The sequence below is a fragment of the Serinus canaria genome, chromosome 2 (genome assembly GCF_022539315.1).
Source record: "Serinus canaria isolate serCan28SL12 chromosome 2, serCan2020, whole genome shotgun sequence".
In the NCBI taxonomy this organism is placed as follows: domain Eukaryota; kingdom Metazoa; phylum Chordata; class Aves; order Passeriformes; family Fringillidae; genus Serinus; species Serinus canaria.
In genome coordinates, this window is record NC_066315.1 from 92,360,177 (window position 1) to 92,371,988 (window position 11,812).

Genomic DNA, 11,812 nt, shown 5'->3' on the forward strand with positions numbered 1-11,812 from the left:
ATTTACAAAGAATACTAATTTATTTTTGTATTATGCATAAATATTTGGCACTGAATTAATCATAGTTCTGTTTTTGAAGCAAGTAGCTTCAGGGCTGATTCTTCTTCTAACATACAGTACAGTATGTGTGGAATGTACAAAAGAAAGATAACAGAATCCATCTAATCTCTTCCTAAATATGTCTATAACATACATAACAATTTTTGGCAATTTATTAAAAACTAATTATTAACATGAAATGATTAATTTTTAAGTAACTAATCATTAAGCTGGAAATCAAGAGCAGAGGCATTAGAGTACAATCTTGCTCACATGCTTATGAGTAAACATGTAATTTTGAAAACAGGAATTAGACTCTGAAATTACAGAAATTTTAGGAAAAAGAAACCTAAAACAACAAGGTGTATATATAAAGTTATCAATGTCTTTTAATTTACAGAAAAAGCACAAGTTATTATGCAAAGGAGTGCTTGGTTTCTCTGAAAATACTGAGGATATGATAACATGGTGACTAGAAAATACCAGGTTTTCAGAGAAGCATAGCCAGCAACTAGATATTTTAAACTTTCAAACTTTTCTCAACCAGATATTTTAAACTTTTGCTTCTCAAAATTCCATGACTCACTTTCTCTGCCAAGGAACATATTGTTGAGACAAGTAGAGTACATGAGTACCTTCACAGGGGCCATTTCCTATGCTGTCAGATTCTGTATTTCTGCAGGATGGCAGCCCTGATGCTGCAACCCCAGTCCTCAGAGGGGTCTGTGTGCACCTGACTCCTCCAAGGGTACAGGACTGCAGCTTTCTGGTGCTCTACACAGTCCTCCTCACTCTGGGAGAAAGCCTCAAGGACACCAGCTGATTTGTCTGTGTTGTGCTAACCAAGCAGAGGCTGACCCACTCTGCTGACTGTTTTACTCAGCCTGGATTTATTATGCACAAGAAACACTATTTTTGCTGTGTTAACGGGATATAAGCCTAAAAAAAGAGAACTTACTTACTGCATATAATGCCACAACCTACTTGTCAAGTTTGTTTGGTATAACATGCACTTTCCTTTCTTCTCGGTGATAAGCCTTACATTATTTTAAATTAGATTTGAAGAGAGGTAGTCTGTCATTGGATTGAGTGTTATAATTGCAAAATACACACCCAGCTTCCAGGGCCACAAGCTTCTTTTATAAATGATGCAACATTGCATAACCAGTATGAAGCATAACATTAATATGCAATTATGTAGTCAAGAGAATTATGGATCAATAGCATACAAGTCTTTATTTTGCTAAGTCTTAACTCTCCCTTCATTAAGAGATTTTATTTTTTGACATATGTTTTAACTAAGATGATGAGATTTTTCTACCCTATAAGCTTCTTCATGATGGAGAAACAGAAGAACAACTACATAAAAGTAGGACAAGACTGAACCAGCACTCATGAATTTAATAGTGCAAAATTTCTGCATGTAAATGTATAATAAACATACTTGGGCTGGTTAACTGACTCATTTGTGTAAATGTTGTCAGGGTACCTTTACTAGACAATGAGCAAAAGGGGAAAAAAATCTTCTCTGAGCTTGCTAAAGAAAGGAAGTCGTCTATATAAGGAGGAGCACCAGTCTTTACAGAAGGAACCTGGAGTGATTCCAGCTTCCCATCCCTTTCTGAAAGGATTTAAGCAGCCTGAGTTTGCAGAACACAGGTGGTGGCTGCTTATCACGTAATACTTTGTACTTGATCTCCCTTTTCCTTTACACATAGACACACACATCTATATACGTATATGTATATTTCATCTAAGTATACATATATTCCACTCCTTGTAGCTCTACTATAAAGTCCTCTAGAAGAAAAAGTGCTCTTACACCAGCACTACATTTGACAAATTTTTTGTGTGCATTCCTCAGCCTGGGGCTGGACAGCTGCCCGATCCCTTGTGACTGCATCCCTACACTCAGAAGGGCAGCTGGAGTCCCTGGGATGGAAGAAAACGCCTTCCTTTCCCCTCCGCAGGTGGGCAAGGCGCCAGTTCCCCCCGCGGGCCTTCTGTGCCGGGGCAATCCCCTCGTCAGGCGGTGCCGAGCTCTCGCTGTGCTGGCACAAAGAGGGTCACAGGCCAAGCGTGAGTCATGCCTTAAAATAGCAGCGGGCGCAAGGCTGCAGCACAAAATGTCGCACAGGGCAGCGTGGAAAACAAAACTGGACCAAACTGGCTGGAATAGCAGTTATCTAAACACAGCTCTCCTTAAGGACAGACTGATGTAGTTAAAAAAACTCTGTCAGTCTGAAATAGTGTGGAGCTAAGGTAATCCTCCTATTTATCTGCCTGGCTTTTTACCACCAAATAAAGGGTTATTTTCAATCGGCAATGCCCATTAGGACTGAACAGCAATCTCTAAGTAGGTAAAAATTATGTTTCTGCTCTGTTCTTGTTCAAACAACAGAGGAATGTTCTGGGCAATGCCGGTGTGAGGGAAGGCAAGAGGACTGTTGACATCGGAGGGTCCGGATAATACCCGGGGAAGATAACAAGGTCCAACAGCTCCTGCCTACAGACAGGCAGGAGAGACATGTCCGAGGGAAAGTATGTAGAGGAAAGGCATTCTAAAGGAAAATAACTAATTTGAGGGTCAGGAGAGAACAAGGGGGATCGGCAGGGACAAGTAAGAGACTGGGGAGCCAAACACTGAAATGTGGAATTACTGGAGAGTGCCATTGGCAGGCTTCATGGGCTTTGTAACACGATCAAGTGAGAAGAGACGGTGCCCGCACTTGTATTCTGCCTGTAATCTCTGTAATAACGCCGCTGTTCGTGGAGTCACGGGCGCCAGCTTCCAGGGAAAGGTGGGAGCGCGGCGTTCACGCAGCCCGGCAGCCCGGGCCCTGCTGTGGCACAAACCAGCCGCTCACCACCCCTCGGCTCCCTGCACGAACCCGCGCTGCCGGCGCCTCGGGAGCAGCCCCGGGCCGGGGCATGTCGGACAGCGGGGAGGTTCCCCTGGCACGCAGGGATGGGCCAGCAAACGACCGGGCCCGGTGCTGCGATAGCGATTCCTCCTACTCGCCCTGGGCCTTCCCACAGGGAGAAGGCTCCATAGCAGGCTGTCCTCGCGTCGTGTCCATTGCTTCCATGGCATTCCTCCTTCCTTCCAGAGAACGGGAAGGGAAGGAGGGCATTAGCCTGTCCTTGTAGAGCAGAAATAAAACCGCTTACTTCTCTCCAAGGATTAGGTTTGTGTCTCTGAACAGCAATTACTTACTTATCAAACTTAGCCAGCCTCCTCGGGAACTGTTGCGGCCGCCAGGAGGAACACGGACTGTCACTGGCTGCTGTGGCGAGATCAGCGCTGCAGACACACCCTTCGCCATGCCAGCTTTGAACACATGTTGGACTTTAACTGTTGTTTTATTTACAGTTTTACTTTGCATACGTGGGACAGGCTGAATACAAACGGCTACGGACCAAATTACACAAAATATGCCGCTACGAGACTTGTTTACCTATAACATCACCATGCTAAAGGCTGGAACAAGTTTAAGTATTCCTGCAAGGTGACGGAATTTGGGGATCAGGCGTTCGTCGGGTGGGATGGCGGGGAGCTGCCCCAGGGGGCTCCACCCCGGGCGGGCGGGGCATGGCTCTTCCCTCCCCTTTGCCTCACACCCTGCCCGTCGTCGTTCCCCCGCCCCCCCAAAGAACGGCGTTGAGCAGCCCCATCCGGGTCCCTGTCCCGCGGGCACCACGCGGGGCAAGCGGGCAGTTACACGAGGCGTGACCGCGGGGGGTAGAGGGGAAGAAAGTGTTGGGCAGTGAGCATTCCTGGCGCGGTTAGAGCTCGGAGACGCTCCAAGCCGCTGGTGTATTTTGCTTCCTGCCATTCCCGACAGGGCGTGTCGACGGTGGTTACCGAGGTTGAGCTCTACTGCCTCGATCACAACAGTGCCTCGCCCCCCCAGAGGCACGAGCGCTTGGTAGGCGCCGGCGGTGCGGTAGGGCGGTGCCTGTGTGACTCAGGCACTGCCATTTTGAGGGGCCTGTGGTGGCTGCGCAGCTGCACTTCGCGCTCGCTCCGTGCCGAGGCACAGGCACTCCCGCTCCCTCCTGCCCGCTCCTGCCGTCGCCCTCGAGGACGTTCTGGGACCGCCTGGGCGATAAGAGGCTCTCCTCAGTCTTTTCATCATTCTACCCGGCCGTCTCGGTCCTGTTCCGACGCCGCTCCGGGATCTCTCTATGCCCGCCGCTCTTCTCCGTAGGAGCCGCTAGCGCAGGGACAGCGTGCTCTTCCTCCTCCTCCTCCTTCCGCCGCCGTCGCCTCTTCCTTCTCCTTCTCTCTCCGCCACCATTTCCCCACTCCCCGGGCCCGGGGCGCTGAGCTAGACTATGGGGACCAGGTCGGGGCCGAGCAGCGGCAGAGCGGGCGGCCCGGTCACCGTGTCCCCTGCGGCAGGGATGGGGGGGCTCCGCGGCTTCGTGGCTTTATCTTGACATGGCTCCTCTCCGTGCTGCCAGCACCGCCGCCACCTCCTCCTCCACTGCTCCTCCTGCGCCCGCCGGCTGCGGGTAGCGAGCGGGCCACGGTCCCGGGCTCTCGTCGGAGCCTCTCAGTCTCTTGCTTAACTCGGGGGGAAGCTTTGGGAGGGGTTCCTTTTTTTTTTTGTTTTTGTTTTTCCTTTGGTTTTTTGTTCCTTTCTCTCCAGGGAGAGAAGGGGAGAAATACTTTTTTCCCCCCTCCTCTTCTTAACCTGGTCCGACGAATTTGTTTTAACCTAAAAACTTTTTAACCCCGACTGATCAAACCTGGGGAAGGGGAAAAATGTCTGGAGAGAGGAAGAAAATAACCTGATAACTGGGGATTTGTTTTTTTTTCGGGTGAGGGTGATTTAGAGGTTTAAAATTGCAACCTAGGTTGCAATTTGAAAAAAAAAAAAAGCAAACAAAAACCTCGCAAAGAAATCTGTCACCGAAAAGCAGGAGCGAAACGCACTCCATGTTTTCCGAGTCGTGGCCATGAAGTGAGAGGGGAGAGAGGCGGTGCTGCTGTGGGTGTCCCGCTGCCCCGGGCGCGGCCGCCCTGCGCGCAGAGGGAAGCCGAAGGGGAATCCAAGAGCGCCGGCCATGCACAGCCTCGGCTGACCGTGCTCGCAGCAGCAGAGAGAGAGGGAAGGATCCCCGGGGGATCAGCAGCCCAGGGAGTGTATGAGGTGTCGGGGGATGTAGGGCTCTCCCACTGGTAGGGAGCAAGCCCGGGTTTGGGGCACTGATTCAGCTTTAAGTCTCTCGGTGAGATAATACTGTCCTTTAGAATCCCTGCCCGCCCCTTGTCAATGGCCATCATGATCCCTCTCCTCTTCGGCAGCAGTAGCCTCAGGGTAGTGATGAGCAGGATGAAGTTAGAAATGACTCCGCTGTCTTTTCTCTTTGCTCCTCTGCAAACCAGCGCTGTGTTGTCTGTAGTTGATTTTGTTGTTGTTGGCGGCAGAGAAATGTCATACTTCCCGGGTTGTGCACTCCTTCTTTGCACCCTTTTCTCTGCTCTCCATCAAGTGTAATAATTCTAAAGAAAAAGACAGGCAACATAGCAATAGTGGAAGGCTGAGAATAATAATCAGTAGAGTCATGAATCTGGCTGGGGTAGAACGCAGTTTGTAATTTCAGCTTCGGGTTTTTTTTTTGTAAGCAGAGCAAAAGTACCCCCCCATGGATTGGGCTTGTGCCAGTTGCTTTTTATTGTACACATAAATTGTGATAAGATTTGTTTGGGGTTTGTTTTCTTTTTTTTTTCCCCTTCATTCTTTTCCACTTATTCCTGCAGTTAAACTGTTCAAATTTTTCTCTTCGAAATTCTTTGGGTTTTTTTCTTGATTTATTTTAAAACCTCTTATCCAGCCATGGCTGGACGATTACTTTCTTTGTTTCTTGACCCCTCCAATATGACATTCTCGTAAACTATTGCCTGAGGTGCGGTTCTGGGTTACATTAGCGTTTGATCTATTCAGTTGTATTAGCAGGAATCAAACGACTTGTTTCTGTTGTACTTAAGTCTTACGAAAAGGTGCCCATAGTTTAGCGACAGTTTCCAAAGGCTTTAGTACCACCTGTATTACAAAATGGGGGACCCAAACTCCCGGAAGAAACAAGCTCTGAACAGACTTCGTGCTCAGCTTAGAAAGAAAAAAGAATCTTTAGCTGACCAGTTTGACTTCAAGATGTACATTGCCTTTGTGTTCAAAGACAAGGTAACTTGGTTTTAAAGTGTGTCTGTGTGTTTGTTGCGTTTTAAGTGTTCTGTGCAAAGTCTTACTGCCTGATTGCCTCAAATGTTTTATCCTTAACAGAGTCCATTGAATTTTTTTTTTTTTTTACATTGCTAATTACTATGATACTTAGTTCACATTTGTCATTTTGGCTGTTTGTGTTTTGTAATTTTGTAAAGCAGAGGGTTCCAGTGCCTCTTTAAATGGCTACTTAGTAACTTCTGTATTGGTTAGATATTTTTCAAAGTTAACACTGTAAATCGTTGAGCCTAGTTGGGGTCTGTCCTGCCCACTTGCTGGCTGTGAGCAGTTGGGCTGTGAAGGCAGTCTGACTGGGGCGAATGCCGAGTGTGTTTATCTGGTGAAAGCAGAAGGGAACACCTGGCAGTTGAAGGGAGGAGTCGCAAGATGTGATGTGGAAATGGCCCAAGTGCGCAGGCACATGTGGAACTGCTGCTGTCATTTTGAAAGGGAGTGGGGAAGGCAAAGAGAAAATCTTCATTTGCTTGGCTGCCTCCTCTGCTACTGAATTCCACACATCTGGGTGGGGAGCTGGGTCTTTCTAAAGCCAGCTATAGACCCGCAATTGTGGAAGAGTTTTTATTCACAGAACGTTAAGCGAAGTAGGTACTTAGAGGAAGTGAATGTGCTGAACACATGATGAAGAAGTGAAGGTAGAAGCAAATGGCAGTAGAGTACATAATGCATGTAGATGAGCTCTGAAATTGTTTAATCTCCTCATATGTATAGATTTTGCATTTGATGTAATACTTAGGTGTTTTTAATGAAGACTTTTCCTTTAAAATTTCTAAGTTCAGTTTGCTCTTGTTTGTCAGTTCTAGTGCAAGCAAAGATGGATTTTATTGGGGTATAATTTCTGGGTGCTGTGTAATAGTAACATAAAAATGAATGTTTAAGCAATGGCAACAATTAGATTTTCTTAGATGACATGGCTGTAACTCTTTGAGTTGGACATTGGTACTTCTTTTTGGTTGCTTTGTAGAAGTTCATGGCGAATGCCTGTTTTAAATCCTGTTATATTTGCATACATGTCAGTGAACTGAAGATGTCCATCTCGTACCATTTTGCTTAAAGTAGGAGTTTAGCTCAAGTCAGCATGGTCAGGAAATAGTTGCCTGTTTCCTGCGTTCTGATGGGGGGAAGGGAAGTGGAGTATTATTTGGTGAGATACACTTTGTCTCTTAAGTAGGTCAAGACTTCTAGTGCACTGTTAGAAACAGACATAAACTTTAGTGATTTTACATTCTCAGAGTGTTTGGGCCTTGCTTGAGAGATGCTGAAATATTTGTAATGAGTATAAAAGTTATATAGCAAATGAAAATAGTTCTCCTTTGAGAAGATCATAGCTAACTTCAGATGGGATCTCAGTCACCTGCTGTCACCAAATGTGGCATTGAAAGATTTCACTTTTCATAAAAGACAAACTGTCAAAAATTGAAAAGGAGAAAAAAGGTGTTAACCTGATTTGCAGAGAGAAGCTTGCAGAAGTTCTTGGTCATCCCAGAGTTGTATACTCTACTTGAAGAAGGAGTAATTCTGTTAATTTTTATATAGAATCTTAGTGTTTTCAAGATTGATATGTAAATCTGCATTTTTGGAGACTACAAAAATCTGTGCAGCTTTTATAAAAGTTGTCAGTCTGATTCCGTTTAATTTATGAACTTTTTTGCATGTGAATTTTAGAGTGATTTGTGTCAAAGCCCTGGTCTGTGTGATGTGTACTTTATACAGAAAATCACAAATCCTGAAATAAGCTGTTACCTATAGTTTCCTAAAAAGGATTGTAATCTGTGCTTTTTTTAGAAGAAAAAGTCAGCGCTTTTTGAAGTGTCTGAAGTGATACCAGTCATGACCAATAACTATGAAGAAAATATCCTGAAAGGTGTGCGAGATTCCAGCTATTCTTTGGAAAGTTCCTTAGAGCTTCTGCAGAAGGATGTAGTACAGCTCCATGCACCCCGCTACCAGTCCATGCGCAGGGTAAGGCTCCTTTCTATGCTTGCCGAATTGTACTTTTCCAACACTTGTGCTTTTCCTTGTGAATCTTAAGGCTAATTCTGCCTTTTTGTTTTCTCATTTGCTGCATGAGGCCTCTGTGGGTCTGTGTTTGTTTATGTGGTCTAGTTTGAAGAGTAGCAATGGGGTAATAATAGTTCTGAAACTGTTTAAATACATAGTTCTTAAGTTTTACCTTTCATTTGTCTCATTCAGAGATGTGCCTTGGGAATTGTATCTTCTTGCCATCCTTGTCCTTTAGAAGGCATGTGTTAATAATTCTTGCAACAGCTCCTGCTGTACATCTAAATGATGTTGCTTTATGAATATTGGAAGACAGACAGTCTCTGCTAATGTTTTCTTAAAATTGTAGTTTATATTAAGTGGGTAATGCTACTAAAATTCAGTGGCTAGCAAGGAAGACTTCAGGTGTGGTAAAAATAATACAAATGGAAAATCAAACAAATGTTGTATAAGTATCACCTCTCAAGTATGTGCATGTATACATAAGTTGCTTATCTGTGTCTTTTGACCACTGGAGGGAATGTAAGTACAGAACTTTATTGCTCACAGGATGTGATCGGCTGTACCCAGGAGATGGACTTCATTCTATGGCCTCGTAATGATATTGAGAAGATAGTCTGTCTCCTGTTTTCTCGGTGGAAGGGATCTGATGAACCCTTTAGGCCTGTTCAGGTATTGGGTTTTGGGTTTTGACTTCAGTAACTAACGTGTTCCTGGAGAGAGTGTTCTCTTTAACCAATAAGTTGGTAAGGTATGCAGGTTCTGTGGATGTTAGAAAAATACACTGTCTGCTTTTCTTTATAAAGCAGTCAGTGTTCTGAATGCCAAATTCTGCCTCCTATCTTTATGCACTGTTGAATTAGCCCTTCCAAAGTTTCCAAAGGGCCTTTGCAAATGACACGTATGTATAAATGCATACAGTGTGTTTGTATTTGTGGGAGTGGATCAGATGTGCCTCTTAGTACAATTGAATCTTTGTCTAAATGTGATGGTATTGTTAAGGTTTTGTCAGTATTCCTAACTGCTGTATTTGATTAGATGGAACCTTTGCATTATAAACTGTTGCACAGGGATCTTCTGCCACAGGAAGATAAATTGGGTTTTTTATATGCTGCAGGTAGTGTTGTACCTTTGACTTGTTAATATGTCATTGCAATGGCTCAATCAGTGTTGGCAGAATGAAATTAGGGGATTCTCAAAATTGTGTCAAGACACTGCCATGGCCCTCAGTTTCTGCTTTTCAGAATAGATCAGAAAAGGAAAGAGCAAAAGTGGTTGTAAAGCCCCAGATTGAAGACAATAAATGGGTTACACGTGAGTTTTATCTTGAAAAATATTTTATTTCCCTCCCTCACACCATGTAGGCCAAGTTTGAATTTCATCATGGTGACTATGAAAAACAGTTTCTGCATGTTCTGAGCCGAAAGGACAAGACTGGAATTGTTGTCAACAACCCTAACCAGTCAGTGTTTCTCTTCATTGACAGACAGCACTTGCAGGTAAGCTTCTTTTGTCCTTGTTTTAACAGGTGTATTTTAATCGCAAAAAGCTTTTTCTTGTTGGAAACATCAGTGATTTTGCTGCAAGGTACTCAAGTAGAAAAACTAATCATGCAATCATGATTGCATTTTGGCAGTTTCAGGGGAAACTCGAGCTATAAATAGGACTCATGTGCAAAAACTAACTATAGGCCACATATGTGTTCACATAGAATTAATTTTCTTTTATTAAAAATTAAAGAAGTTCTGAAATAGGCCTTACAGTGTTTAAGAAAAAAATTAAAGCATTGGTTTGAGTGACAATACGGAAATAATTCAAGTGAAGAATGAACAAAATAGTGAAAACATTTTATGCATTAGAGATTGCAGACTAATTTTAAGCTCTGGCTGTTTATGTATATGAAATAGTGAACTTTAAATGTCTTTGGGAGCCTGCCTACTAGTCCTGAGTTAACTTCTAGGCTTAATACCTTTTCTTTGGGTTTTCTTTGCCTCTAGACTCCAAAAAACAAAGCTACAATCTTCAAGTTATGCAGCATCTGCCTGTACCTACCACAGGAGCAGCTCACTCACTGGACGGTTGGTACCATAGAGGATCACCTCCGTCCATACATGCCAGAGTAAGGTACTGGCCAGCAAAATGGGGAAGATCACAGAATGCAGCAGTGGATTTTCACTTTCCTCACCACTTCATTCTTTCAGAATTTAGAAGAAAATGGACTCATGTTCAGAACACTATACATTGTGAAACTTGATCATCCTGGATTTTTTTAATCATTTGTATCTCAGAACTTTGCAATTTTTTTTTTAGATGTTTTCTGCATGGACCTTGTGAAAGAGAGGATGCTCTGCACACTTTTGCACTGCATCAGCATCTTACTGAAATGTGAAATGAAGGGACTGTACATTGAAACAAATGTATCCGAAAGCACAAGGTGATCATTTGTGGTGGTGTTCCCATTTGTGCTGGTCATGCCCCCTAACATCTCTAATGTTAACCATCAGTATTTTGAGGGTGAGAAGTGAATGTAACGGGTATAAAAGCCTTATAGCTTTGCTGTTCATGATTGTATAGACGAGCACTATCATTCATTCTAATGAACGAAGAAGTGGCTATTACAATAGGAAGTAAGTGTGGGAAAGAAATCTTTCTTAAAAAAAAAAAAAGCATCTCATTTAATGTGTAGGCATTTTTTGCCTCTTTTATTTTGCTGGGCCATGTCTTAAGTTAATGGCACTTTTGTTTTGGATCTCTTTCCCCAAGTTGCTGTATAACTGTATGAAGGTATTCTTTTGAGTTGGATGCATTTATACAGATGAGGCAGACCTGGAGTCTGAAGTTGCTAAAGCAGCTCAAAAAAGATAAAATAATAGCTGCAGAAACAATGTTGGTAGAGGATTATTTTTTCTTGAGAGTTGAGACTTGTAATCTTGCAGGTGAACTGTGCAGGAAATACTGGTTTCTAAAACATTTCTTACAGAAAACCCATTGAGGTTGTTTTTTTTCTTTCTTTTGGAATAGACATTATAAACCAATGTAAAATAGTGTTTGGAGTGTCAAGAGTTGGTTCTGACAGAACATTTTAAGATTGTGCAATGATAAAAGAAAGACTACTGTATAGTTTTGATGACAAAGAAGGCTCTGCTTAAGGGTTGAGTACCTTACTGGAGTAAAACTACATAAGCCTACTCCCTTTGGATAAAACTAGTGCTTACCTGTTTAAAACTTGTATTTAGCTTTTGTTTGGAATTGGAAAAAATGGAAAATTAAATAAATTAGGTAAAAGATGGCTGGTTTTATTTATGGAAATCCTATTAATTGAGTCTTAGTAGCATCTTGCATCAGACTGTAAAATGTAAATGTACAGACTGTAAAATGTTAAGATTAGCAAAGATCAGTGGCAAAGGTGTTCTTGCAAATGTGGGCCATATATTTTGAAAAGTACTGGTCAGAAATAATGGCATTACAAGTATCCTAGTATACTGGTACATAAGTATTTTTACTTCCAAGTTTGTAAGTTC

At 43.2% G+C, this 11,812-nt stretch overlaps 1 protein-coding gene and 1 long non-coding RNA gene across 2 annotated transcripts; one reads left to right on the top strand and one right to left on the bottom strand.

Annotated features, from left to right (window-relative positions):
• Positions 1–2,767: 2,767 nt before the first annotated feature.
• LOC127059295 (uncharacterized) lies at positions 2,768–3,862 on the bottom strand. The gene is made up of 2 exons (XR_007776962.1): positions 3,257–3,862; positions 2,768–3,182 (listed from the first exon to the last, which is right to left on the bottom strand). It is a non-coding gene; the product is annotated as an uncharacterized LOC127059295 (long non-coding RNA).
• Positions 3,863–4,031: 169 nt separating this feature from the next.
• Positions 4,032–11,580, top strand: C2H6orf62 (chromosome 2 C6orf62 homolog). The gene is made up of 5 exons (XM_009101508.4): positions 4,032–6,233; positions 8,076–8,252; positions 8,841–8,963; positions 9,656–9,790; positions 10,289–11,580. Exons 1-5 carry the CDS (start codon positions 6,105–6,107, stop codon positions 10,412–10,414), a joined length of 690 nt encoding a protein of 229 aa, XP_009099756.1. The 5' UTR covers positions 4,032–6,104; the 3' UTR covers positions 10,415–11,580.
• The last annotated feature ends 232 nt before the right edge of the window (positions 11,581–11,812 follow it).

Excerpts from the sequence above, each read along its gene's own strand:
- C2H6orf62 (XM_009101508.4), top strand. The coding sequence starts at position 6,105 with ATGGGGGACCCAAACTCCCGGAAGAAACAAGCTCTGAACAGACTTCGT. Across the intron at positions 8,253-8,840 it reads GCTACCAGTCCATGCGCAGG|GATGTGATCGGCTGTACCCA; the intron begins GTAAGGCTCCTT and ends TATTGCTCACAG. Across the intron at positions 9,791-10,288 it reads TTGACAGACAGCACTTGCAG|ACTCCAAAAAACAAAGCTAC; the intron begins GTAAGCTTCTTT and ends CTTTGCCTCTAG.